Raw genomic sequence first — 25,819 nt, forward strand, 5'->3', positions numbered from 1 at the left:
CGAACGACAAAATTATCATTATTTTGTCAATTTCTTGGTGCTTTCGAAACTGGTATTCGTGTGCCAAGTGTGATTAGGGGTATACAAGAACGGAAAATCAAATAAGATAGTTGAAACAGGAAAAAGAAGTAACATCTTAATGGACTGAGAAACCTCTGGCTTATTAAACAAACAAAAGAAACAGAAGCCTATCCCTTTCTCTTCACTTCTGCAAATGTATTTTGATAAGGACAACTCCACAAGCCTCAGGCCGTTGCTGCCAACGGATGAACAAAAACTTAGCATAAATTTACAGACAAAAAAAGAGAAGCTATTGCATCTGGATCCGCATCTCGACATCAGAACCACTCCTCAAAGAAGTACTTCAAATAAAAATGTTGCTGATATACTTTTGGAAAAGCAAAGGAGCACTAAACCCATTATTCAAAAAGCTTTAACCAACACAGATAATTTTATTGAAATGTACCATGATCAACAAGGAAAACGCCTCAATGAAAATGCTATAGAAGAAGTAACGACTAACTATAATAACGGTACAACTAGCGCTAGTGCCAAAGAATATGGCTATGATTACGATTACAACTATGGTAGTAACGATTCTAATGATCAGAAAGCTTTAGACAATATAGCGGAAAGTCCCAGCATAGAAAAGAGCCAAAACCAAACTATAATTGAAAATGAAACCGCGTCTCACAATAAACTTTCATTGAAAGAGGCGCCCATAGTTCAGAAGCAAATAGTTAAAAAGGGTATTAAGGACTTCAAATTTGGTGCTGTAATAGGTGATGGTGCATATTCAACCGTGATGTTAGCAACATCGATTGATACCAAGAAAAAATATGCTGCAAAAGTGTTAAACAAGGAATATTTAATACGCCAAAAAAAAGTGAAATACGTCAGCGTCGAAAAGATAGCGCTACAGAAGTTAAATAATTCCCATAGCGTGGTACGATTGTTTTCCACTTTCCAAGATGAATCAAGTTTGTATTTTCTTTTAGAATACGCGCCCAATGGGGACTTCCTTTCTTTGATGAAAAAGTACGGCTCACTAGATGAAAACTGTGCTTGTTATTACGGTTCACAGATAATAGACGCAATCGACTACTTGCATGCCAGTGGGATAATTCACAGAGATATTAAACCAGAGAATATTTTGTTAGATGGAGAAATGAGAATTAAGTTAACTGATTTTGGAACAGCAAAATTACTTGATCCTACAAATAACAGTTCTTCCAAATCGAAATATGATTTGTCGACCAGATCAAAATCATTTGTTGGGACTGCAGAATACGTGTCTCCAGAATTGTTAAATGACAGTTTTACTGACTATCGTTGTGATATTTGGGCCTTTGGATGCATACTTTTCCAAATGATTGCTGGTAAACCTCCGTTCAAAGCCACTAACGAATACTTGACTTTCCAGAAGGTAATGAAAGTTCAATATGCCTTCACACCAGGCTTCCCGTTAATCATTAGAGATTTAGTCAAGAAGATTCTTATAAAGAATTTAGACCAGAGGTTGACGATAAACCAGATTAAAGAACACCCCTTTTTCAAGGAGATGAACTTTAAAGATGGTTCCATTTGGTCAAGTACTCCTCCAGATATTAAGCCATATAAAATTAACGCCAGATCGATGCAGGCAATGCCAGGCATAGGCGATAAGAAGCAGACAAAAAAACCAATCAGCGCACTCGTCAAAACACACCAAACAACGCCTAGACCAGCTTCGAACTCTTCATTAGAGGCAACCGGAAATTCGCCTATGTATAGTAGTAGTAGCCATGATTCTACCGAGAGCGAGATATACATAAAGAAGAGGCCCACTGACGAAAGAACAGCGCAAATTCTTGAAAACGCAAGAAAAAGTATCAATAGTAGGAAACATCAATCAAGCAAGAAAACTTCAAGTAGTGCTGCTTCGGCTGCTCTGGCTGCTTCGGCTGCCTTGACGAAGAAGACGACACAAAATAATCCAACATCCAGCTCCAAAAGCAGTAGATCGAGTTCACCTGCCACAACACCAAAATCTGGACATAATAGGCGTGCTCCATCTGCAGATGGTAAACCTTTTATTAAGTATTCATCTTCTTCGGCGTCTGTTTCATCATCAAAAATTCCAGCGCCTTCCTACACTCCTCCAATTTCGCCACCTATGACACCATATGACTCATATAAAATTACTACACCATCTTCAGCAAGACAGCAGGGGTATTTTGAAGGTGAGATAGTGGCACCTAATCTTTCTAGCAGGCAGGATACAAAAAAAATTCTGGAATCACCTTTAGTGAACAAACGCGACATACAATGGTCTTTTTACCTAAAAAATATCAATGAGCATGTACTGAAGGTGGAAAAGCTAGATTTTGTTGTTGCTAACCCGATCACCTTGGAAAAAAGATTCACTAAAGTTAACGGTTCATTGCTGGATCCTCAATTGTTTGGGAAGCCTAGACAAACTTTTTTATCTCAAGTAGCCAGAAGTGGTGGGGATGTGACAGGTTTTAGGAATGATCCATCTCTAACCGCGCATTCGCAAACAGAAGATGCTTACTTTTTAAAGAACGCTGTCGATTCACAGCTCTTAGAAGATGACTATCGTGTTGAAGGTGGTGACTTGTCGGAACTGCTTACTGACGAAAACGGAGAGGAAGATAAAGGTAACCAAAATAATCCACCAACAGAAGATGATGATGGCAAAGCCGAATCTAACAACAAAGGTAGCTCGGTTTTTTCCGGCAAGCTCAAAAAGTTGTTTCACCCCACAATGGCAAATGAATCACTTTCTGCATCCAATGAAAGATGCAAATATTTCAAAAGGACCGTTGTGATGACATCTTTTGGACGTTGTCTGGTATTTGCAAAAAGAAAGCAACCTAGCCCTGTTACCAATTTAAAATATGAGCTAGAATATGATATCAACTTACGTCAGCAGGGAACCAAAATTAAAGAACTAGTCATCCCCTTAGAAATGGGAACCAATCATATGATTGTAATTCAAACACCTTACAAATCGTTTCTACTGAAGACTGACAAAAGGAACACAAGCAAGTTATTCGCTGCTTTTAAGAAAATTCTCAATTCAAATACAAATAAAATCGAAAAACAATTATTACAGAGAAATCAAAAAATAACAGAAAGAAGAACGTCATCATCTGGGAGAGTGTTACCTATAGACTCGCCGTCTTCAAAACCTGCCTCTCCAAAACCTAGGCCGCACAGCCAATCATCATCTATATCAAAGCATGATTCATTTTCGGAATCGGTGAATAGTGCGAAGACGAACAGATCTAGTAGAATCTTTGAAACTTTCGTTAGTGCTAAGGAACAAAATTCAAAGAAACACGCCACTATCCCGTTAACAAGTAAATTGGTTAACGGGTTACCCAAAACGCATGTTGCCTTGGGATTGGGTCTTAACACAGGTGCAAATTCAAACAACTCATCTGCAAAATCGAAGAGATCATAATAATTAATTCTGATTATAGGTACATGAATATTCCAAACCATATACACATCTGAATATATATATTTATATATACGAAGCTAAAATGTTTATGTGGGTATTTTTAGCTTTCAATGCTTTAACATTGACATAATACTAAAACGGATAAGATGTTAATTTTTAGGAAATGCATAAAAATATATTTTGTTAATTATTTGGATTTGGATTTCTGCATCGGCTATTACGTTCAGTGTACAAAAACTGCTCTTAGTAATGCTATACTCATGATTTTTCATCTTCGTCACTGTCAAGCTCTTCTTCCTCATCATCTTCTAGTTCTTCTATTTCGACAGTGAAACCTTGAGTTTCAAGGAACTCTTGAACGGATTCCAATTTACCTGGATGACAGCTTACAAATGCAACACTCTTTTTGGGGTCAAACAAATTAACAAAATACTTCTGCATAACATTTTTCAGATCAGTTTTAGTAACATTTTGTAACCTTTCCAAGTACAACTCATTGAAATTATTTCCTCTTTGCAAACAAAATTCATCTGTATATCTAGACAAAGCTGTTTCAAAATATCCACATTCAATAGTAGCCATTCTGTTGATAATACTACTAATGGCTCCTTGAATCAGCTGTTCATCAAATTCCAAGGCGCCGGAAGCATAATCTTGGACAATCTGTTTACCAGCTTCATAACACTTGATGATATCAGCACCACGATAGATGTTGAATCCCCAAGAGTTCACTTCACACAATTTCGACATATTGGCGCCATAAGCTAACCCAGCACCACGAATTCCCTTCCAAAATGGACCTTCAACGCACTGTAAGTATTCAGAAGCTAAAGAAACCATGGCGTATTCAGGATCATGGTAATTTAAATCAAATGGAACCGAAGTTATTAAATTCATGTAAGCAGATTCTGAGGCAGGTGTTGTTATTATAAAGGCTTTTTCACCAGGATTTTTGCATATTGGTGAGACAGAGCTTAGGGCTCTTGGAACAGGGGGAACTTTTAACTTTTCAATGGCATGTTCAATCTTCAAGGACTTGATTAAGGGATTCCATGGTTCATAAATGTCCGGAATCTTTGAAATGTCACCAAGGACCAAAATGTGAAACTTACTGAAATTTGACCTCAGTTGATTCCTCATTGTTTCTATTCTTGGTAAGATTTCTTTCTTAAAATTTCCGCTTTCAATCTCTTCCAATATTTCTTTTAGTTTCGTTTCAACAAACAATGGATCAGTGGATTTTTTCAGTGACCTTGCTGAATACAGGTTTCTGTTGGTTAGAGAATCTAACATAACACTACCTTCTCTTTTCCATTCCACAATAGAATTCAAATAATTTTCTAAAAGAACACGAACACGTTTTTCATCGAAAACAATATCGAATAAACAATGCTTGATCCATTGAACGGATTGGGAATAATTACCAGCTTTGCATTGAATTCTAAAATCGATTAAATCAGGGCAAGAGCCTTGCAAGCCTTGACTAATTTGCGCGTCAACAGTCTCTGATTTTAGCTTAGCGACAACTTCTTCATATGACAACGTAGTTTCTGCATTTTTTACTTCGTCAAAGATTTTCATTGGCATGGAAAATAACTCATCGAATATGTTATAATAGGGCAAAAGCGAAGTGTCTTTTACGGAAGTAGAATTGACTAAACAGTGCAGCTCTATAAATTGAGAGGGGAAATGGTTTAAGTGGATAAAAAGAGGAAAGTTATCTGGTTTCAGCTTTAAAACTTCTTTGGTCATTGGATCATTCATATCATTATTCTCATATGAATCGACAATCGCAATACTTTTTGTATTGACAAATTCGACACTCTTGGAAGGATTTTCAATTTCAAATTTCTGTAGCAAAGATCTTGGAATTGGCCTATCGTTAATTTCTTTTGCATTATTCACTTGCGTTAATAAATCCAGTTTTTTCTTTTCATCAAATTCAGCTTCCCTTTGTTTTATCATATCCAACTTTTCTGTTTCTAGTCGTTCATACATTTGAGCACTTGGCTTAGCCATGACTATAACCGGTTTATTGTCCACAAATATTCTATTTAACAGCATCTCCCAGTCCTTTTGAGACCACTGTAGTAAAGAGTCGAAATCACTTAAATCTTTCAAGGAGGAAACCAGCGAAGAGCCGTCTTCATACCCATAAATGTAATCCGTGATAGCAGCATTAGATAATGCAGACTCGCCATTTTTTTCATTATTTAACAGGTATTCCCACTTGGTGTTTTCAACCACTTGTCTTACTCTTGGTAGATCAATTCTATGATTTTTCATAATTTCCATTACCGTATCCTTTGTTGCAACCAGTTTTTCTGTAGGTACACCGTGAATACCCAAATTAATTATGGTTCTCATAAAATCATCTGTCCAGTAATCAGTAGAATTTGCCATGGGATCGTCAATTTCAACCAATTCCTTAGTAAAAACTGCCAATGCCGACTCCGTGAAGTAGTCCATCAGTACAGACACTGCTAAATCATTACGGAAATCAGTATAAGGCACACCAATCCAAGAGAAAAACAAGTCGCTTTGACTTTCATCAAGTTCAGGAAATTCCACGGTGGATTCGGTGATTTTTTCTCTAGATTCGGGTATATGTGACAGCCTGTTATCTAAGAATGGCCTTTTCTTTGGCATAGTAAACGGAATCTCCGGTAGAGTATTATCCCACTCTTGCATGACGGCCAACAGTTCATCCGTTGGAACGTTACCACAGATAATTACACAAAGATTGTCAGAAGAATACAAAGATTTGTGAAATTCTCTGATTTCTCCGTTGGTCAAAGTTCTTAAGTTTTTGGTTAAACCACCAGTTTCTGACCGATAACCACTTCCTTCAGGAAACATTAAACGTTGCTTTTCAAGGGCTGAAACATACCAACTTTGGGTTTCGATGGCCTCCATTTCACTAAAAACCACACCTTTATCGCTCAAATTTTCTGGATCGACATGATAAACCTCAGTTAAGCAAGCTTCATCAGTTAAAGTTGGATTCAGAATATGGTCTAGATAAACAGGTAATAACTTGGAAAACCCTCTCCAACCAGCACTGGCCAGCGTATAGACAGTTTGATCAGTATCGGTCCAAGCGTTGGTGACAGACATTGACAGGTTACCAGCAGTATCCAATAAACCTTTATATGGATGAGACTTAGAACCCATGAAGATCAAATGTTCCAAAGTATGAGGAGCGCCTGAATCGTTGAGGCATTCTGTAGGAACAGCAAAATAACCATGAACCAACGTGGAGGTCTTGTGGTTTATGTGAACAAGTTGCAATTTGGTCCTTTGCGAAATGTATTTGGTTATGTGATATTGTGGGACATAATCCGGTTGAAATGATACGACCTTATGGAACCCCATTGTGAAGATTCGACGAATTGTGTTGAAGCTGCGTATAATAGGTCTCTGCGCTGTTTGCTGAAGCACTTTTAACCCTGTACGAAGCAGTTGTTCTTACTGCCTTTTATCTTTTCTTTACTGTTCAAGCCTTTTTGCCACAATTGTAAGCTCACAAATGAAAAATTTATATTATATGCAATACTGGAAAACTGCAAAGCAAGAAATAAAAGTATTTAGATAAGGCAAGGAAGTACATATAGAGCTAAATATTCAGATAAGTTAAACGAGGTTCTCTTCCATAGGAGGGTCTAATCTCCTTCAGAAGTCTAACGTCTAAAAAGTTCGTAAAGGATATCATCATAAAATTATATGTCATAGCGTACAAGAAAATCGCACAGCAATAACATTCTGCAGTCCATGGTCTGCTCACCTGAACAAGAAACCCTGACCCGCAGTGCTAGTACTGTGCTGCTGCCTCGTCCAGACGCAACTATAAGAAGTGAGACAGTAAATTAATTGTAGCTAGAAAAGATGGCCTTCTTTTATATGCCGTGAAAAATTTTTTCATTCTGGAAAAAAAAAAATTGATGATTTTTTTATCAAGTGACAGAAAGAACAAGATTAAGAGGCAATTTCATGCTGATTTACCAGTTGCTTGGCCTTGTTTGAACATATTAATTTGTATATTTATATTCTATATCACCATGTATAAAGTAGGAGGCCGGGCGTGATTTCTTATTTCTTCTTTTCTTGCTTGACCTTTGGCTTGGGTGCGACTAGTCTTTCCTTTTCGCCCCAGACCAGCTTATGTGGTAGCATGAATTTGTTCAAAGTCTCATCGTCCACTTGAGCTCTACGTTCTTGGAATGCCTTGACGAATTCCTGTAAAGTTTCGATACACAATTTCTTCATTTCACCTGATAGCAGTTCACCAGACTTGTATTTGTCGTAACACTCTTTTAAGAAAGCATCATCGTCTTTGAAAAACGATAAGTATTGGTATGCAACGTCGACATCGGGGTTACCACCCAATTCTCTATGCATATCAGCAGAGACTTGGCCTCCACTGAATGCGTACTTGTTGACTTTCTTTTGGATTTGCTTTGGTGTGTCGGTCATGAAAATGGCAGTAGTGTCATCAGAGGCTGACATTTTGGTAGTAGAACCTTGCAAAGCCGGGAAAAACCTGGAATGCAGCAATGCAGGCTTTGAATACTTTAGTTTATCCGCTACATCTCTGCAAACTCTGAAATATGGATCTTGATCGATGGCACATGGAATCAAACATGGTGTCTTATCAGGCAAGCCTAAAACATCGGGGAATGAACTTGGAAACGCAGTGGCAATTTGGATAGATGCGAAATGGAACTTACCGATACAATCGGAGTCATTGAACCCGAAAACGGCCTTTGCAGTAGAACCTGTGATTTGTCTGGAGACTCTTACCACAGTTTCATAGAATGCGCCACCCATATATTGTAGATCGGAAAAGATGAAGGTATTCTTTGGATCAAAGCCAACGGCGACGATATCCTTGGCGTTTTCACGGGCAAAATTCTTAACGTCATTAATCGTTAACTTATGTTTGAATAAAAATTTTTCGTCATCAGTCAACTCAATGACTAATGGCACGTCGAACACATCCTGTAACCATTTGGTGAACACAAATGGAACCATATGTCCCAAGTGCATAGAATCACTTGAGGGACCTCTACCGGTATATAAGAAAAATGGTTTCCCTTGTTCGTAAAGATCCAAAATCTTGGTGAAATCACGCTCACTGAAAAACAGACCCTTACGCATGAAATGATGTGGTTCATGACCTGTCACTTGTTTAAATCTTTTCAGGGTTTCTTCATTGACTGGCTTGGTACCGAACTTCTTGATCAATTTATCGTAATCTATGTTCTGGGCCTTACCTTGTTCATCAACACCACCTTCCACGTCCCAAGGTGTGACCACTTGTTCCTTGACATCGGCGGTTTTCAGTCCAGACACTTGTTGGGTGACTTGTTCTACACTCTTGTCGCTACTCATCCTTACTTTATGCTTCGTTCACCTGTTGGATTTCATCTTTTTACCATAATGAATGAAAAATTTTTCAGCGTTATCTTTTTTATTTTTTTTTTTATTGTTATAGGCGAAAAAGAGATATTTTGATGTGAAATATCACTAGTGTCTGTAATGGATGACTTACTGAATAAACGCATGAGCCATACTATTCTGTGTGGTCTCAAGGTGTATTTAAATGAATTTCTATACGTAAGACAGTATTTACAACAAGGACGATCACTTCAATCTCTGGATGGCCATAGAATAATTACCAATGTCTGAACAGTTGTGCTCGACCCATCCTTGCATTGGAAGGTACATGGTTCCTTTTAGATCTAGCAAGCGAAATTGGCCGTCATAGTGGTCATTGAACCAGGCTAGGATCTCTTTCGAATTGATGTATTTGCTCAAATGATGGGTTCCCTTTGGAACAACCTTTAAGACATTTTCACCTACGAAGATCGTAGTGAACCACGAGATGAGATCTCTGTTGATGGTACTCAAAAATAGTATTCCTCCGTCGGGGTTCAGTCTGGACCAGCAGTGCCTTAGGATTTCGCTGGGAACGTCTACGTGCTCGAGCATTTCCATACAAGTGATAATATCAAACTGTCCTGTGACGTCTTCCAAGGCCTTACACTCATAATCAACTTTCCCTTCCAGCATAGGATCTTTCTTGGCGTGTTCTTTTGCAACCATAATACATTCACGAGTCAAGTCGATTCCTTGGACTTTCTTTACCCATTTGAGTCTCGCCAATGATTCACTCAAAATACCACCACCGCACCCCACGTCCAAGACGCTCATTTCCTGCCTTCCGTACAAGCCAGCCTCTATACTCCCTTGCACTTCGCGACGAATATTGTCACATACATAGTCAGGTAAAAATTCCTTGTAGTTGAACCCAGGGACGTATACCTCTGGATCCTGAATCTTGATTTGGTTCCTTAGTGTTCTTTGTATAAAATCCAACCGGGCAAGGTTCATCTTATGCAAAATTCTTTGCGATCCGTCAGTGTCCCACCACGTTGGGGCCAGCTCCTGGAAATGCTTCACTTCATCTTCCGAGGCATCAGTAGATTTGTATCTTGTTTGTCGCCCAACCGTAAACCTCGAACAAACATCCAATTGCTTCCACACTGTAGCACTCCTCAATACCCTGGACCTTACAAACATCATAAACCCTGGAGTTTTACTTCTTTCTAGCTTGCTATTTCTGGCTTTGCACAAATTTAGTGTAGCTCGACATCCCTCTTTTTTTTTAAACAAAGGAAGGAAAAAAATAAAATACTCTCCGGAATATTATTCAAATGAGTATGGGGATAATAATGCAGTAAAAAGATTGACAGAATGTGTACGTCTATATACGTCTAAAAATGTTCTTACAGCACCGTAGTGAAGAATATGCTCTATAAAATCCAAAGTCTTTACGTAACCGATTGTAATGCTGTATGTTGTAGTCATGCGCCATCGTAACGCCATGCAGAGATCTGTTTAAATCCTTGTTGTAGTAGGTCCAAAAAGACTCGTTAAACATTATAGATCTAGAGTAAAGTGGGGTCTTACTGATTAGATTCTGATGTTTCATGTTGGACATATATAATAAGTTTCTTGCCCTAGTCATACCGACGTAAAGAGAATTCGTGTCCATAGGGAAATTGGACATGATTCCATTCGTCAGAAACACTATGGGAAACTCCAAACCCTTGGCGGAATGAATCGTAGACAGTTTTACTGTACCAGGGCCGTTGGTTTTCAATTCCTGTTTGGCCTGATGGAAAACCATTGTTTGATCGAAATAAGTCTCTAGAAACCATTTGATGAAGGAAGTTCCTGAAGGTTTGTTGGATTGTGACACTTTCATTACTTGAGCCATTTCTCGCAAGTGCGTTTTAAACTCTAGTGATGATTGGTAGTCGCTCACAGATTGGAAGTAGGTAGGATTGAGGTTTAAGTTATGTGTTATATTGGAAATCTTCTCCAAAAGTTCCAAAGGGTCTTCCAGTTGGTGAATTTGGTCGTCTTCAATCAGTTCGTATAAATTAGCTGTGTAGTTTTCAATTTTTTTTTTTATGGAGAGGCCCAATGGCCATTCAAAATTCGGGACCACGGTTAAGTACTTCCAAATCGATAGCTTCTTCAAACCGCATGCCTTATACAAAGCTTGTATTGAAGCATCACCAACTCCCTTGATAGCACTCATTGTGACCAGTATGCTGAAATCGCTTTGCCATTTGGCACTCGTATCGAACTCGCGGCTATGCTTCTCGTCAGACGCTAGAGAGCACACTTTCATGATATCCAAGAGGAACTGAATTCGCAGGTCGTCCATCCAATCGGGCTGACTTTTTAATTTTTCAAATGGTATACCATATTTTTTCAAAACATTTCCCAACGTTGTTAAATGCGAGTTGGTTCTTGATAAAATGGCAATATCAGAAAATTTGGCAGAAGAGCAAATTAATTGAGTAATCTTGTCGATGATGAATTCAGTTTCTGTTGTCAAATCATCAAATGAAGCCGATTGGGGTAAAACACCGCTTGGTAGCTTGCGAACCAGTTCTGATGGAGTTTCGTCGGTATTATCTAATACTTGTTTCTTTGCTGGCGGAAGATTGATGACCCTTGATGCTAAAGAGATAATCTCGGGCGTAGATCTAAAATTATCGAACAGTTTTAAAACAGTAGTAGACGATTTTGGATGTAGATTGTCCAATTGCCACATGATCTGTTTGTTATTCCCCAAGAATTCGTAAATGCTTTGATTTGTATCACCGAACATGATAAGTTGTTTCCCCTTACAAATAGTGGCAACCAAAGGTGCTAAACTTGGATAAAGATCCTGAAACTCATCGATAAGAACAACTTTGTATTTGTTTTGAAGATCTTGAGTGAAAGATGACGAGGCGTCACCTAGGATAGGTTGATCGAGCTCTAGGTATTTTTTTGCACGAATAATCAAGTCATCATTAGTCATTACTTTACAGTTATCCATCAGTTCGACTAGTTGCTCAATAACGATACTATCATTTTTTGCCTTGACATTGCCGGTCCTACTGCCATTCAGTTTGTAATCTTTGATAACCTTTTCTAACTCCTTGTACGATCGAAAATGATGGGGGCTTCTCTTGGAGGGCGGCAGCAATTTCATTAATCCTCTCCAGCCTATCTCCTCTATGATGTTTATCATTCCCTCATTTTCCACTACGATTCTATTGGCCAAACCATGAATAGTGTAACATCCAATCTGACGAATAATCTCTTTATTAGTATGCAAGTCTTCGAATACGGACAACAAGTTCTCTATTATATTATCGACAGCTTTATTTGTCAGCGAAAATATCAGTATTTCGTCAGGCTTAATATTTTCCACGGTGACCAGATGGTGCACTTTATGTAATAGCGTCAACGTTTTTCCTGAACCTGGGCCCGCAATAACTTTTACTGTGGATGCTGGCTCGTACGGCTTGTTTACAACTTTCCATTGCGATGGAGTTAGCTTGTCCATTTGCCTCCAGTGAACAGCTTTTTTTTTTTTTCCTTTGATATTTTGTATTTTCTTGTTGTTAGCTGTGAGTTTTAATCATCAATATTAAAACGTTAATAATAAAAAAAAACAACAATGTGACACAGCACAAAAAAAAAAAGATAAGGAAGAAAGATACAGAGACAAGGTACGGATGATGTGCTTAAAATTGGCGTAATTTGTGTATTTAGATTAGACTTTAGTATTTAGTTTACGAATTTTGGCTAACATACTAGCCAATTGTAAGTAAGTCCCGACACCTTCCAAAATTCTCATATGAGTTAGGCCAATTTCCTTTATCATTTCTAACCTTACTGATTCCTTAACTTGCGTCAAGTTTTTAGTGACACGGAAGGATGTTGTTACGATATCAATTGAGGAATAACCCTTTTTCCAAAGATCCGTTCTCAAGATGTTGATGGAATCGTCTAGGTTGGTGGCTAGTAGCATTTTCTTCACTATTAATGGATGTGGGGAATCGACGATCCTGAAAACATTATCAGCGTTGACTAAGCCATGTCCTGCTACAGTACTTTGTAAATTGTTTATAGCTTGTCTCATATCACCTTCGGCAGTAAAAATTATTGCTTCTAACCCATCATTCGTGTATTTGACATCTTCTAGTTTTATGACCTCCAAGAGACGTTTTAGAACGTCTTCATCCGATAGCTTAGAGTACCTTAAAATTGCGCATCTACTTTGTAATGGCTCAATGATCTTATTAGATTGATTACAGGCAAATGCGAATCTGGTTGAATTCGAGTATAATTCCATGGTTCTTCTCAATGCTTGCTGAGCACCAGCTGTCATGGAGTCCGCTTCATCGAGGATGATGATCTTATGTTTACCTTGAGGAAGATGCAATTTCTTCTGGGCAAAGTGTTTTATCTGGTTTCTGACGACATCAATACCTCTATCGTCTGAAGCGTTCAATTCCAAAACACCATCGCCGTAGGAACTGCCCAGCAGCTCATGCGCAAGGCAATGTACCGAGGTGGTCTTACCTATACCCGGCATACCAGATATTATCATATGGGGCATGTTACCATCTTTAGCGATTTGCTGAAGTCGATCAATGGTTTCTTTATTACCGACTATATCAGATAAAACCTGAGGGCGATATTTCTCCACCCATGGAAGTTGCAAAGACAAAATCTTGGACATGTTAAAAGACGCTTTATTATCTCCTAGACGTTGGCGTCAGTTAGTGCTACGGTAGCCTAAGCTGTACTAATGCCACTGGCGGTCATATGTATATCTACGTAGTCAAGTTTTGACCTTTTTCTCAAGGAAAAAAAAACGCGTTTAGTGTAACAGTGATGTGATGATGAAAAATTTTCATTGTCATTAGGAAGAGACGATGCATGGAGCAGCGTATTGCTAGTGGAACTGTAAGTAAGAGGTAGGCGTGCAGGGAAAACAGCATGTCAGATGAGAAAATAGACCAAACAGAAGAGGTGGTGAAAAGAACACCACCTTTGCCACCGGTGCCGGAAGGTTTGTCCAAAAAGCAATGGAAGAAAATATGTAAAAGACAAAGGTGGGAGGATAACAAAGTGAAATATAATGCGGAACGTCGTGTGAAGAGGAAGAGGCTACGTCACGAGAGAAGTGCGAAGATCCAAGAGTACATTGACAAGGGAGAAGAAGTCCCACGGGAGTTGGTTAGAGAGCCTCGGGTCAATGTAAACCAAGTCGATTCTGGGATCGAGATCATACTCGACTGTTCCTTTGACGAACTGATGAACGACAAGGAAATAGTCAGTTTGTCGAATCAGGTCACAAGGGCATATTCCGCCAACAGAAGAGCGGATCATTTCGCGGAAATTAAAGTGGCGCCTTTCGATAAAAGACTAAAGAAAAGATTTGAAACCGCTCTGCACGATACGAATTACGACAACTGGAACCACTTCAAATTCCTACCAGACGACAAAATTATGTTTGAAGACGAGCACGTAAGCAAGGACAAAATAGTGTACTTAACTGCCGACACAGACGAGAAACTAGAGAGGCTGGAACCGGGCATGAGGTACATCGTTGGGGGTATTGTAGATAAGAACCGCTATAAGGAGTTGTGTCTCAAAAAAGCCCAAAAGCTAGGCATCCCAACGCGGAGACTGCCTATCGACGAGTATATCAACCTGGAGGGTAGAAGGGTGCTGACCACGACGCACGTGGTGCAGCTCATGCTGAAATACTTTGATGGCCATGACTGGAAGAACGCTTTTGAAAGCGTTTTACCGGCCAGAAAGCTAGAGGCAGAAACAGCATCCACGACCGACGACGCATAAGTAGCCGCAATTGTAGTTAGTAGCAAAGTTTGTAGTTATAATTAGATGTTGCAGTTTCAGCCTGCATGCTTGTCTCTGAAGCCAACCGCTTCTCTCTATCAACAGGGCCTAGAAAATTAGCCGCCGAAAACCAGTTCTACATTTTCCCATTCCCAAATTTTTTCTGACAACAATAACACCGACACCACATTGTTACACTGCAATCCGTATAGCTTGGGGCACATTCCAACTCATATCTATAGCTCTTTCTTTGGTGTGAGTTGTCTGTAATCTTCTGCCATAGCCTTAGTTTTTTCGCTCTTTAAAATGACTCTTTCCTACGATTACCCTGCCTGAAAGTTTTTCAAGTAAGCTTTGTTTAGTCACTACGTAATTTGCTTATCTTGCGATGGTACCGCATAAGAAGGTAAGGGTCTGGTACACAACAAAGAACCACCACAACGCCCAACGCCACCAAAAATGCAATTAGTGCCGGTAGAATTGAATGGTTCCACTCTGAGCGGGATCTCCGGGTCCATCTCCATTTCGTGCTGGATCATCGTGTTTGTTCCTCAGATCTATGAAAACTTTTACAGAAAGTCATCCGATGGGCTGTCACTACTGTTCGTGATCTTGTGGCTAGCTGGTGACGTGTTCAATCTGATGGGTGCCGTTCTGCAGCATTTACTGTCTACCATGATCATTCTTGCCGCGTACTATACCGTGGCCGATATCATTTTACTTGGTCAATGTCTATGGTACGACAATGAGGAAAAACCGGCAGTGGACCCTATTCATCTTTCTCCTGCTAACCCAATGAACGAAAATGTTTTGCACGACGTCTTCAACGAACAGCAGCCGCTGTTGAACACGCAAGGCCAGGCAAATCACATTGATGAAGAAATGGCTACTCCTTCGTCCAATGGAGACGTTGCTGGTGACGATTTGCGTAAAGCTAATTCAAGAAATTTCGTGAAGGACGTCTGTATTGTTGCAGGAGTGGTTTTCGTGGGTGTTGTATCATGGTACGTGACCTACTGCTTAAACTACACGCAGTCTCCTCCCGTGGAAGACCCACCTTTGCCCGTTCCCGAATTAGAAATCAACTGGTTGGCACAGATCTTTGGCTATCTAAGCGCTATGTTGTACTTAGGTTCAAGAATCCCTCAAATACTACTGAACTTCAAAAGAAAGTCTTGCGAAGGTATCAGCTTCTTGTTTTTTCTGTTTGCCTGCTTGGGTAACATAACGTTTATTTTCTCCGTTGTTGTCATCTCTCTAGACTGGAAGTACTTGATTTTGAACGCTTCCTGGTTGGTTGGAAGTATAGGCACTCTGTTCATGGATTTCGTCATCTTTTCCCAGTTTTTCATTTACAAAGGGAATAAAAGATTTATACTAAATTAACATATTCTATCTAATATTTATTCAACAGAATTTTGATTTCACATTTTTTTTTCTTTCTGTCACACTTTCCTGCGTCACAAAAAAAAATTAGATAATAAAAAATTTCATATAAAAATAAATAACGAGATTATTAATACATACCGCAAGATCTACAAAGAGCTCTCGCCGTTAGTATGAGCAATATATTACACGCATCAAACATGGAAGGAACGTCAATGATGACGGTTACCTCACATAGTTCGGAAGACTCCAGTCGCATATCAAGCCACGACCAGGATACCGACGCTCATAACGATAGTAACATAAGTGGTGCGGAAAACCATAAAATGTCAAAAAGAAAATGGATGAAGGAATTCTTTAAGCTCTCTAAATCTCCCAATGCAAAAAGCAATCAGAGTCTAAGTTCCATGAAAAGCAATCAAAGTTTGGTTTCAATGAAAAGCAGTGATAATGGGGATGTTTCTGCCAATGATTATTCATTTATTTGCAACAGCGGCCTTCAATCTGGTGGGTTGAGTCGTTCCAATAATATCAAGGAACCGCAGAGAGACCCAGCGGGAAGCCAAAGATCAAAAAACAATGCCCTTTCCTTACCAACACAGACAACTTCTTCGTCCACCTCCTCTTCTTCTTCTTCTTCTTCTTCTTATGATTCTGTAAGAAGGACTGATAATAGCGTTAGAATGCAAAAGAATAAACACTCCAGATTCAACAAGGAATTACCCCGCAGCAGGGAAAGCTCAAATATGAATTCTGGATCTATCATCAGTCAATACAATGTCGATACTCAGGCAACCGCTATAATGAGCGATATGCAAAAACAATATGAGTCGCAGCAACTACCTTCGTTGTTTATAAACGAGACTTTACTGATTGATCCAAATGGTAAAGTTTCAGAGGTTATAAAGTTGATATTTGAAGAAGTCGGCTACAAATTTGATGATTTTAGTGATATTTCCGTTTTCCAACTGATGCAAGAAATGTATCAATTAATTAAGAAGGATTCTAGTAATAAAAAGTCAAAATTAACAACTTTTGCCTCCAAAGTAAAAGAAAAAGAAATGCAAGTGAAAACCCAAAACGATAAAATTATTAAACTAGAAACCACAAACAAAGCTTATAAGACTAAATACAAGGAATTATCTTTAGAAAATAGAAAAATGAAAGAGGCATTTAAAGAGCTAGACAGTGAGTCATACGACCATGACGAAGAAATATTAAAGAAATACAAATACACTAAGGAAACGTTGGATAGAGTTAACAGAGAACAACAATTGGTCATTGATCAAAACGAGTTTCTAAAAAAAAATGTTAACGAACTTCAAAATGAGGTTAATGCTACCAACTTCAAGTTTTCCTTATTCAAAGAAAAATATGCTAAATTAGCAGATAGTATAACTGAGTTGAACACCTCCACAAAGAAAAGGGAGGCTATGGGGGAGAATTTGACTTTTGAATGCAATGAATTGAAGGAGATATGCCTGAAGTATAAAAAAAACATTGAAAATCTAACGAACACTAATAAAAGTTTGCAAAGTTCATTTAAGAATGAAAGGAAGAAAGTTTTAGATTTGAGAAATGAGAGGAACTTGCTGAAAAAACAAATACTGTTAATCGAATGCCACGGCTCATACTCCTTACTTTTAGTATCTAACATCTTAACATCTTACCGGTTCTTACTACCAAGCGAAACTATTATGGAAACTGAAACCTTGATAAAGGAATTGCTGAACATGAACAATTCCCTGTCGAATCACGTATGCTCCTCCGACCAGTCTCCTGCCGAGTTCTCAAAAAGGCTAGAATCCAGATGTATAGAGTTCGAGGAAAAGCTTCTTTATTTCTATCAAGAAGTTGTGACAAGGAAAATTATTGATATTATTTATAAATGCTTTATCAGTTATTACAAGAAAAGCAGGCAAAACGAACCGAAACCCAGCCAAAACTCTACCACGCCGTACAAGCAAAACCAAAGACAAGTTCCACACTCTATCAAATAAATATATAATGCTACTTATTCTTCTATATATCTATAATATTATTGAATTATGAAAAAATAAAAAACGCGAAAACTGATCTTTTTTTTTAGGCGTTTTATAAAGTGAAGAAAAAAAAGGTTTTATAACGACACTCATCTCATGTGTGAAACTATAGCCTTTTGATTACCTCTTGAGCCACACCATAATCTTAACGGAGCAGATATGTCATCTACCAGACCTGATTTGAAGTTTTCTGATGTATCAGAAGAAAGAAACTTTTACAAAAAGTATATTGCATTACCGAAGAAGCCATTAAAAACCATCAGATTGGTTGATAAAGGTGAATATTATACGGTTATAGGCACAGACGCCATTTTTGTTGCTGATTCAGTGTATCACACTCAGTCTGTTTTGAAAAATTGTCAATTGGACTCCATAACGGCGAAAAACTTCGTTGAACCCACCAAATACGTTACCGTTTCTTTACAAGTTCTTGCTACTCTACTGAAACTATGCTTGTTGGATCTTGGCTACAAAGTCGAAATCTACGACAAGAGTTGGAAACTACTCAAGAGCGCATCGCCGGGGAATATCGAGCAAGTTAATGAGTTGATGAATTTGAATATTGATTCAAGTATCGTCATTGCAAGCATGAAAATTCAATGGAATTCTCAGGACGGAAATTGTGTTATTGGCATTGCATTCATCGATACCACTGGTTACAAAGTTGGTATGCTTGATATTGTCGATAATGAAGTGTACTCCAACCTAGAAAGTTTCTTGATTCAATTGGGTGTGAAAGAATGTTTGGTGCAAGATCTTACTTTGAATCCGAATTCGAACACCGAATTACAAAAACTAATTAACGTTATCGATCGTTGTGGATGTGTCGTTACATTATTGAAAAACTCCGAATTTTCCGAGAAAGACGTCGAATTGGACTTGACTAAGCTATTAGGTAACGATTTGGCTTTATCGTTACCCCAAAAGTATTCTAAACTATCCATGGGTGCGTGTAACGCATTGATCGGCTATTTGCAATTATTGTCAGAGCAAGACCAAGTCGGCAAATATGAGCTGGTCGAACATAAATTAAAAGAATTTATGAAGTTGGATGCTTCTGCCATTAAGGCTCTTAACCTTTTCCCCCAAGGTCCACAAAATCCATTCGGGAGTAACAATTTAGCTGTTTCTGGGTTTACCAGTGCTGGAAATACTGGCAAGATAACATCTCTTTTTCAATTGCTGAACCACTGTAGGACAAACGCTGGCATTCGGCTTTTAAATGAGTGGTTGAAGCAACCATTGACTGACATTAAGGAGATTACTAAAAGACATGATTTGGTTGACTACTTGATCGACCAAATTGAATTGAGACAGATGCTCAATACTGACTTTTTACCGATGATCCCAGATATCCGTAGGTTAACCAAAAAATTAAATAAGAGGGGAAGCTTAGAAGACGTCTTGAAAATTTACCAATTCAGTAAAAAGATACCGGAAATTGTTCAAATTTTCAACTCGTTCCTAGAAGACGAAAATCCTAGTGAAGATGTAAAGGAATTGGTCCGTTCCATGTGGTTGGCTCCGCTGAGTCATCATGTTGAGCCTTTATCTAAGTTCGAAGAAATGGTTGAAACCACTGTGGATTTGAATGCTTACGAAGAAAATAATGAATTCATGATCAAGATCGAGTTTAATGAAGAATTGGCTAAAATAAGAAGTAAACTAGATGACTTGCGTGATGAAATCCATTCAATTCATCTGGATGCTGCTGAAGACCTAGGGTTTGATCCAGACAAGAAATTGAAGTTGGAGAATCATCATTTGCACGGTTGGTGTATGAGATTGACACGTAACGACGCCAAAGAATTGCGTAAACATAAAAAGTACATTGAGCTGTCTACTGTAAAAGCAGGTATTTTCTTCAGTACCAAGCAACTAAAGTTAATTGCGAACGAAACAAATGTTCTTCAAAAGGAGTATGACAAGCAACAATCAGCTTTGGTTAGAGAAATTATAAACATAACTTTAACGTACACCCCAGTTTTTGAAAAACTGTCCTTAGTCTTAGCACATTTGGATGTGATTTCCTCCTTTGCCCATACTTCATCATATGCCCCAATACCTTATATCAGGCCGAAATTACACCCTATGAATTCGGAAAGAAGAACACATCTCGTAAGTTCTCGCCATCCAGTGCTAGAAATGCAAGATGATGTGAGCTTTATATCTAATGACGTAACGTTGGAGAGTGGTTTAGGTGATTTTTTAATCATAACGGGTCCAAATATGGGTGGTAAATCCACTTACATAAGACAAGTGGGTGTAATTTCTCTGATGGCTCAAATTGGTTGTTTTGTACCTTGTGAAGAAGCTGAAATTGCTATCGTGGACGCGATTCTTTGTAGGGTTGGTGCAGGTGATTCCCAGTTGAAAGGTGTTTCTACGTTCATGGTTGAAATATTGGAAACGGCATCCATATTGAAAAATGCGAGCCAAAATTCCTTGATTATCGTTGACGAACTGGGACGTGGTACAAGTACCTACGATGGATTTGGATTAGCTTGGGCCATTGCCGAACATATCGCAGGTAAAATTGGATGTTTTGCATTGTTTGCGACCCATTTTCATGAATTAACAGAGCTCTCTGAAAAATTGCCTAATGTCAAAAATATGCACGTTGTAGCACATATTGAAAAGAACGCAGACGAACAAAAACATGATGACGAGGACATTACGTTATTATATAAAGTCGAGCCTGGTATTTCAGACCAATCTTTTGGTATCCATGTTGCAGAAGTGGTTCAGTTTCCAGAAAAAATTGTAAAAATGGCTAAACGTAAAGCAAACGAACTTGACGATTTGAAGATTAATAATGAAAATATGAAAAAGGCTAAATTATCATTGCAGGAAGTCAACGAAGGTAACATACGCTTGAAGACCCTACTAAAGGAATGGATACGCAGAGCAAAGGAGGAAGGGTTGGATGATCCAAGCAAAATTTCTGAAGAAGCATCACAGCATAAAATACAAGAGTTATTGCGTGCTATAGCCAGTGAATCGGAATATGAAAATGACAATTACTTGAAGTATATAAGGAAGTTATTATTATAACCGAAAACACAGAACTCCTCGAGTATAAATGGATAAATAATATATAATTATAAAAATGTACATGAAAGATAAAAATAAAAAAAAAATGCTAAATATGAATACTAATTTTCTCACTTCTTTTTAAAGAAGCTATTTGTAATCCATAAAAGTATTTACGAAAGAATAGTCTCTATCATAGATTAATTTTCCTAACGGTAATAATGTAATAAAAGATTCAAAATCTTTCATCACTTCATCATCGTTACCAGAGGCTTGGTCCAAAACCTCTGCGTCTGTAGAAAATGTATCCCCGGAATCAGATACATCGGAGCTATGGATTGGGTAAACAGGACTGTTTGAGTCGGATCGAATTGGGTAGAGGGAAGAGTCATCCGCTAACCCTTTACTTTTCATAAGAGGCGATAAATCTGCAATATGTGAGATTGGAGAATGTGATTTCAACATCTTCAATATATCGACTGATAATTCACCAAACAAATTTATCGAAGCTCTTTCTGGGAGATCATCTGAATTAATGTTACTCGTATTCAACTCGTTACTTGTGATACCAACGTCGTTATCCTTTTGTAAAGAATGCAAGGATCCATACGATTTCAGACTCGTTATCAGTTGATCCACGGTCTCATCTTTTACTTTTCTTGAATGCGTAATAACCTTCGCAGTTATCTCATCATAGAGTTTGGGATCAAACTCGGCTATGGAGACGTCAATCTCATGATAGCGCTGCAGAACATATTTCAAGAAATGGCTGTAAAACACTATCAAAGTATTCCATTTGACATTATCAGAAAGCAACTGCTCGTCATTTTCGCCCACTAAATGATCATACGCTTTCTTCAAAAGATCGATGGTTTCTTTCACTTCAACTTTTCTTTTTGGATTGTTTATATTGTCCACAACAAAGAAAAAAAGGACAAACACGGCGGTGGCAAATTGATACATAATCTCATTGTACATGTGTGCTTGGTAATCAATGCCTTGAAAAAGCGTTAACATCTCCTTGCTAGCATTCAAGTACTGATTTGAAAATAGTACAAATATTTGTGGAATCTCATGGCGCGAATCTTTGTACAGTAGTTTGTTATCAATAAGCAGCGATGTGGTTAGCATACTCAAAATAACAATGGAATAGAGTGACCTAAAGTGGCAATGCAAAACACGGCAACACGCAATCTCAAAACTCAAAGCAGGGTTTTCTTGAGAATTTTGGGCGTATAGTACTGATAGGTATTGCTTATAACTTTTGAGTTTCATACTTACATGTAAGTCATTCCTCCAATTGTTTAAGGAATCGTTGAGTTYGACAATTTTGTCAAGCATTGCATCAAACGAAAGGTCCAAAGTACTTCTAACAGCGAAGCAAGTAGAATATATTCTACTCTCAATATTAACTAACTTTGAAACATAATAGGATATGAAAAGGGATATATGCTGGCAGAAATTTACAACTACATTCAATGCAGATTTCACATCATTGATTTTGTCGAGATCTTCCTTTTTATGAATAACGGTAGGTAAAATGTTATTCTTTATCACTTCAAAATAATTCTGATCGGTGAGCATATCCATATCTTGCTCTCCCACAATAGGAGGTCTAGATAACATCAAAGAATATAGTTTATCCGTACAAAAACAATGCCACCACATACTTCTTCTCTTTATGGCTTCTTCAAAATCTAACGATTTATAAGAGGAATTTCTATTTAGTTCCATGTCAACTGCCAATCGAATTGCAGTTCCTAAAATACTGTTCGCCAACTCGGTATCATACGTGACTTGGAAGTATCTGTTCAATAGTAGTAAGGCTTGTAATGTTCTTGTGCCTGAACAGATCGTGGATAGCTTATGATAATAATACATTGCATTTAATAAAGCGACATTTTCAATTGTTTTTAACTCTTGAGAAGTCGGATCGTATCTGTCCTTTCTTAAATACTTCGAATCCCCTCGCGTAATTGTTTGAGTTGCTGAGGCACCAGAACAGAGACATACGTTCAATAATAAGTGTTCAGGATATGTGAGCTTTTCGGCGCTCTCGTCATAGTATTTCTCTGCTAAATCTAAGCATTCTTTCAACGATATTATACCTGTTACAGAAGATAACAAGGTTGCATGAAAGTTTTCAAGAAGCCTTTTCGCTTGCTGCTTGGGAGGCAATGAGTATAAAACAATTTCGCTGGAGAAGAAAGCTGGAGATGATAAGTCCATGAATTTTTTCATCTGAGTAGCATACCATTTCAAAGATATGCATAATATTTCACTAATGGGAGAAAGGAATTCCTCGTCTGAAACTTTGGGTCCCAAACTTTGTTTGAACCAGTAAAGTTTTTGAGAGGTTAATAGAGCTGTGGAGTATATCTTTCTTGTAGGTTTAGGTGAATTACTATTTTCCCTCTGTTTACCCTCTTGCTTTTTGACCACCTTATCTAATAACCACTCAAATCTGGCCATACTGTCAATAATATGAGACATTTTCCTGTCTAATTTTTCTATCTTTGAGTTCATGTCTCGGTTCAGGTTATTTTGAGCATTAGAAATTTTATTGACGATATCATTTTCCAAGGACGGATTACTACTAAAGGGTTCAAACGTTTCATTAGCAGTACTGTTTGGCATAGAAGAAATTACAGGATTGGGACCGTTACTTTGAGCCTGAGGTGATTTGTCCGAATTTTGTTTAATCTCTAGTTTTCTTTTTTTCCTTAGTATTTCGTCACGATGTTTAAAAGTGCAAGCCGATTGGAATTTGACACAGTTTGAACATTTGTTAGTTTGCGGGTCCACTTCATCACATCTAATTTTTCTCTTTCGACAATGATCACAGGCCTTTGATACGCGTTTTTTTAGATTTTTACTAGAGGCAGTCAAATCATTACTACTAGTGTGTTCCATCATAACGCTGACGTCCTGTTGCTGTTGTGCTTGCAGTTGAGACTGTTGATCCATTGGGGGGTACATCGTGCTGGGATAGACAACGTTCATTGAGCCCGTTGTATTGTTCGACATAATATGATTATCTCTACTAGGCATCGGCACTAGTTGGTCTTGCACGGGCATCGACCACATTTGAGTGTCTGGAACCAGGCGTGTTGGGTTCTGTTGATGGTTTAAGCTTGTAATGTCACTTCTACCCATACCTTCGTTGTTGAACACTGCATTCAAATTATTTGGCGAGTTTGAAAATCCATTTGAATTGTAGTCTCCACTTTGGTTTTCCATTTTCTAAATCTATGCACAGGGAAGAGAACGTAACGGTTCAGTCTTTTGTACAATATAATTCTCGCGCTTCTCAACCAATTCTCAACCGTTATCAACAAGTTAAAGGCTTTAATGTTAGCCATCTCATGTACGTAATTGTAGGCGCTTCTCTTCCAGACAGGGTAACAGATATTTTTAACAATAGTTAGTAAATGAAGAGTAGGAATTTTGACACATGGCCATGTTTGGAGCATGCAAAGCATTCACAATATTCTATCTGAGCTTTTCAATATGCGCAGTCTTATGCTTAGTGTAGCTTACATACATTGCTTGAATATGTGTGTATATGTATGTATATGTATGTAGATATCTCAAGGTAAAGGAACGCGCTCCCCACATTTACCGAGACTTAATGAACAAGAAGCATACAAAGCCCGTATGCTCTCAAAGCTCATCATGTTCAGTTGTAGACCGCAACTGATCTTCTGTGTGTGACAAGAGGCTCAATTGCAGGCGGATGGTTTTTAGCTTGTCTTTGGTGTCTTCGCTTGGGTCATCCATATTTTGCTTGACCAGTCTTTCTAACCTCAATCGTTCCTTTCTTAATCCATCCATATCTTCGTATAGTTCAGATAGGGTTGCCGAATAGTATTCTTTACCGGCTTTGCATAGTGACTGTTGAGAACGTAATTCATCGCCGCAATCTTTGGAATCATCAAAAATTTGTTCAATCAGTCTTCTCTCTGAATCTTTACTTCTCACTCCATCGATGAAGTTAGTTAGACTCTTTAGATTCCTACTTCCTTCAAATCGAACAACCCTAGATGGATCCAGTTGCCATTTGGGATCGTGKAACCACTTCTTAATCCTGTACCACAATCTTTCATAGAACTTCATAGAAGACTGGTCAATCTGAGGAAGGTTTAATGACTTTGTACGTGGTTTAATAAATTCAATGATAGGGAATCCAGGCAAGTCAGTGCATAATGTTGGCCCAAAAAATTCACAGTTGACTTCGAGGAAATTAATTGGAATGTCATCTTCATTGGCATTTTTGGTGAATAGCTCGCCAAGTTCTTCGTACACTGGAGCTAATGTCTTACAATGTTGGCACCACGAAGTGTAATATTTAATCATAGTGTATGAATCATTTCTATTGCACGTTTCGTAGTACTGCTCAATCGACTTGACCATTATGACATCATCACTGTACGCTAGCGCCGGTACGGCAAAACTGCATATCGACAAGGCAGAAGTTAAAAAACTGCTCAATTTCATTTTCCACGATTATTCCACTTCCTTGATATGGTTGTTTGTACTTTTCGCTGACCTCTCTTAATAACGGTGGCCAAATTTTCGATTATTATTCCTCGCCCTTAAAGACACGAAAATGATCAAAAGAACGAAAGAACAAGAAACAGAAACGATTTTAGTCAAGATAAATCAA

The 25,819-nt window shown here is 38.3% G+C and overlaps 12 protein-coding genes across 12 annotated transcripts; 5 read left to right on the forward strand and 7 right to left on the reverse strand.

The window, feature by feature from the left end:
* Positions 1-214: 214 nt before the first annotated feature.
* Positions 215-3,469, forward strand: PKH2 (serine/threonine protein kinase PKH2; the record flags this gene model as incomplete). Its single annotated transcript, XM_018365439.1, has 1 exon — positions 215-3,469. One exon carries the CDS (start codon positions 215-217, stop codon positions 3,467-3,469), a length of 3,255 nt encoding a protein of 1,084 aa, XP_018221694.1.
* A 258-nt stretch (positions 3,470-3,727) lies between these two features.
* Positions 3,728-6,844, reverse strand: SDD3 (Sdd3p; the record flags this gene model as incomplete). Its single annotated transcript, XM_018365440.1, has 1 exon — positions 3,728-6,844. The coding sequence occupies one exon, from the start codon at positions 6,842-6,844 to the stop codon at positions 3,728-3,730; it is 3,117 nt and encodes a 1,038-aa protein (XP_018221695.1).
* Positions 6,845-7,558: 714 nt separating this feature from the next.
* WRS1 (tryptophan--tRNA ligase WRS1) lies at positions 7,559-8,860 on the reverse strand (the record flags this gene model as incomplete). The annotated part of the gene is made up of 1 exon (XM_018365441.1): positions 7,559-8,860. The coding sequence occupies one exon, from the start codon at positions 8,858-8,860 to the stop codon at positions 7,559-7,561; it is 1,302 nt and encodes a 433-aa protein (XP_018221696.1).
* A 252-nt stretch (positions 8,861-9,112) lies between these two features.
* COQ3 (hexaprenyldihydroxybenzoate methyltransferase) lies at positions 9,113-10,054 on the reverse strand (the record flags this gene model as incomplete). Its single annotated transcript, XM_018365442.1, has 1 exon — positions 9,113-10,054. One exon carries the CDS (start codon positions 10,052-10,054, stop codon positions 9,113-9,115), a length of 942 nt encoding a protein of 313 aa, XP_018221697.1.
* A 181-nt stretch (positions 10,055-10,235) lies between these two features.
* On the reverse strand, positions 10,236-12,383 carry HMI1 (ATP-dependent 3'-5' DNA helicase; the record flags this gene model as incomplete). The annotated part of the gene is made up of 1 exon (XM_018365443.1): positions 10,236-12,383. One exon carries the CDS (start codon positions 12,381-12,383, stop codon positions 10,236-10,238), a length of 2,148 nt encoding a protein of 715 aa, XP_018221698.1.
* Positions 12,384-12,593: 210 nt separating this feature from the next.
* Positions 12,594-13,565, reverse strand: RFC4 (replication factor C subunit 4; the record flags this gene model as incomplete). The annotated part of the gene is made up of 1 exon (XM_018365444.1): positions 12,594-13,565. One exon carries the CDS (start codon positions 13,563-13,565, stop codon positions 12,594-12,596), a length of 972 nt encoding a protein of 323 aa, XP_018221699.1.
* Positions 13,566-13,825: 260 nt separating this feature from the next.
* Positions 13,826-14,692, forward strand: TRM10 (tRNA (guanine(9)-N(1))-methyltransferase; the record flags this gene model as incomplete). Its single annotated transcript, XM_018365445.1, has 1 exon — positions 13,826-14,692. The coding sequence occupies one exon, from the start codon at positions 13,826-13,828 to the stop codon at positions 14,690-14,692; it is 867 nt and encodes a 288-aa protein (XP_018221700.1).
* Positions 14,693-15,151: 459 nt separating this feature from the next.
* YPQ1 (cationic amino acid transporter) lies at positions 15,152-16,078 on the forward strand (the record flags this gene model as incomplete). Its single annotated transcript, XM_018365446.1, has 1 exon — positions 15,152-16,078. The coding sequence occupies one exon, from the start codon at positions 15,152-15,154 to the stop codon at positions 16,076-16,078; it is 927 nt and encodes a 308-aa protein (XP_018221701.1).
* A 173-nt stretch (positions 16,079-16,251) lies between these two features.
* On the forward strand, positions 16,252-18,078 carry SPO21 (Spo21p; the record flags this gene model as incomplete). Its single annotated transcript, XM_018365447.1, has 1 exon — positions 16,252-18,078. The coding sequence occupies one exon, from the start codon at positions 16,252-16,254 to the stop codon at positions 18,076-18,078; it is 1,827 nt and encodes a 608-aa protein (XP_018221702.1).
* A 201-nt stretch (positions 18,079-18,279) lies between these two features.
* On the forward strand, positions 18,280-21,174 carry MSH2 (mismatch repair ATPase MSH2; the record flags this gene model as incomplete). Its single annotated transcript, XM_018365448.1, has 1 exon — positions 18,280-21,174. The coding sequence occupies one exon, from the start codon at positions 18,280-18,282 to the stop codon at positions 21,172-21,174; it is 2,895 nt and encodes a 964-aa protein (XP_018221703.1).
* A 129-nt stretch (positions 21,175-21,303) lies between these two features.
* Positions 21,304-24,393, reverse strand: HAL9 (Hal9p; the record flags this gene model as incomplete). Its single annotated transcript, XM_018365449.1, has 1 exon — positions 21,304-24,393. The coding sequence occupies one exon, from the start codon at positions 24,391-24,393 to the stop codon at positions 21,304-21,306; it is 3,090 nt and encodes a 1,029-aa protein (XP_018221704.1).
* Positions 24,394-24,816: 423 nt separating this feature from the next.
* Positions 24,817-25,650, reverse strand: MPD2 (protein disulfide isomerase MPD2; the record flags this gene model as incomplete). The annotated part of the gene is made up of 1 exon (XM_018365450.1): positions 24,817-25,650. One exon carries the CDS (start codon positions 25,648-25,650, stop codon positions 24,817-24,819), a length of 834 nt encoding a protein of 277 aa, XP_018221705.1.
* Between the last annotated feature and the right edge of the window lie 169 nt (positions 25,651-25,819).

Source organism: Saccharomyces eubayanus, chromosome XV (genome assembly GCF_001298625.1).
Source record: "Saccharomyces eubayanus strain FM1318 chromosome XV, whole genome shotgun sequence".
NCBI classification, from domain to species: Eukaryota; Fungi; Ascomycota; class Saccharomycetes; order Saccharomycetales; family Saccharomycetaceae; genus Saccharomyces; species Saccharomyces eubayanus.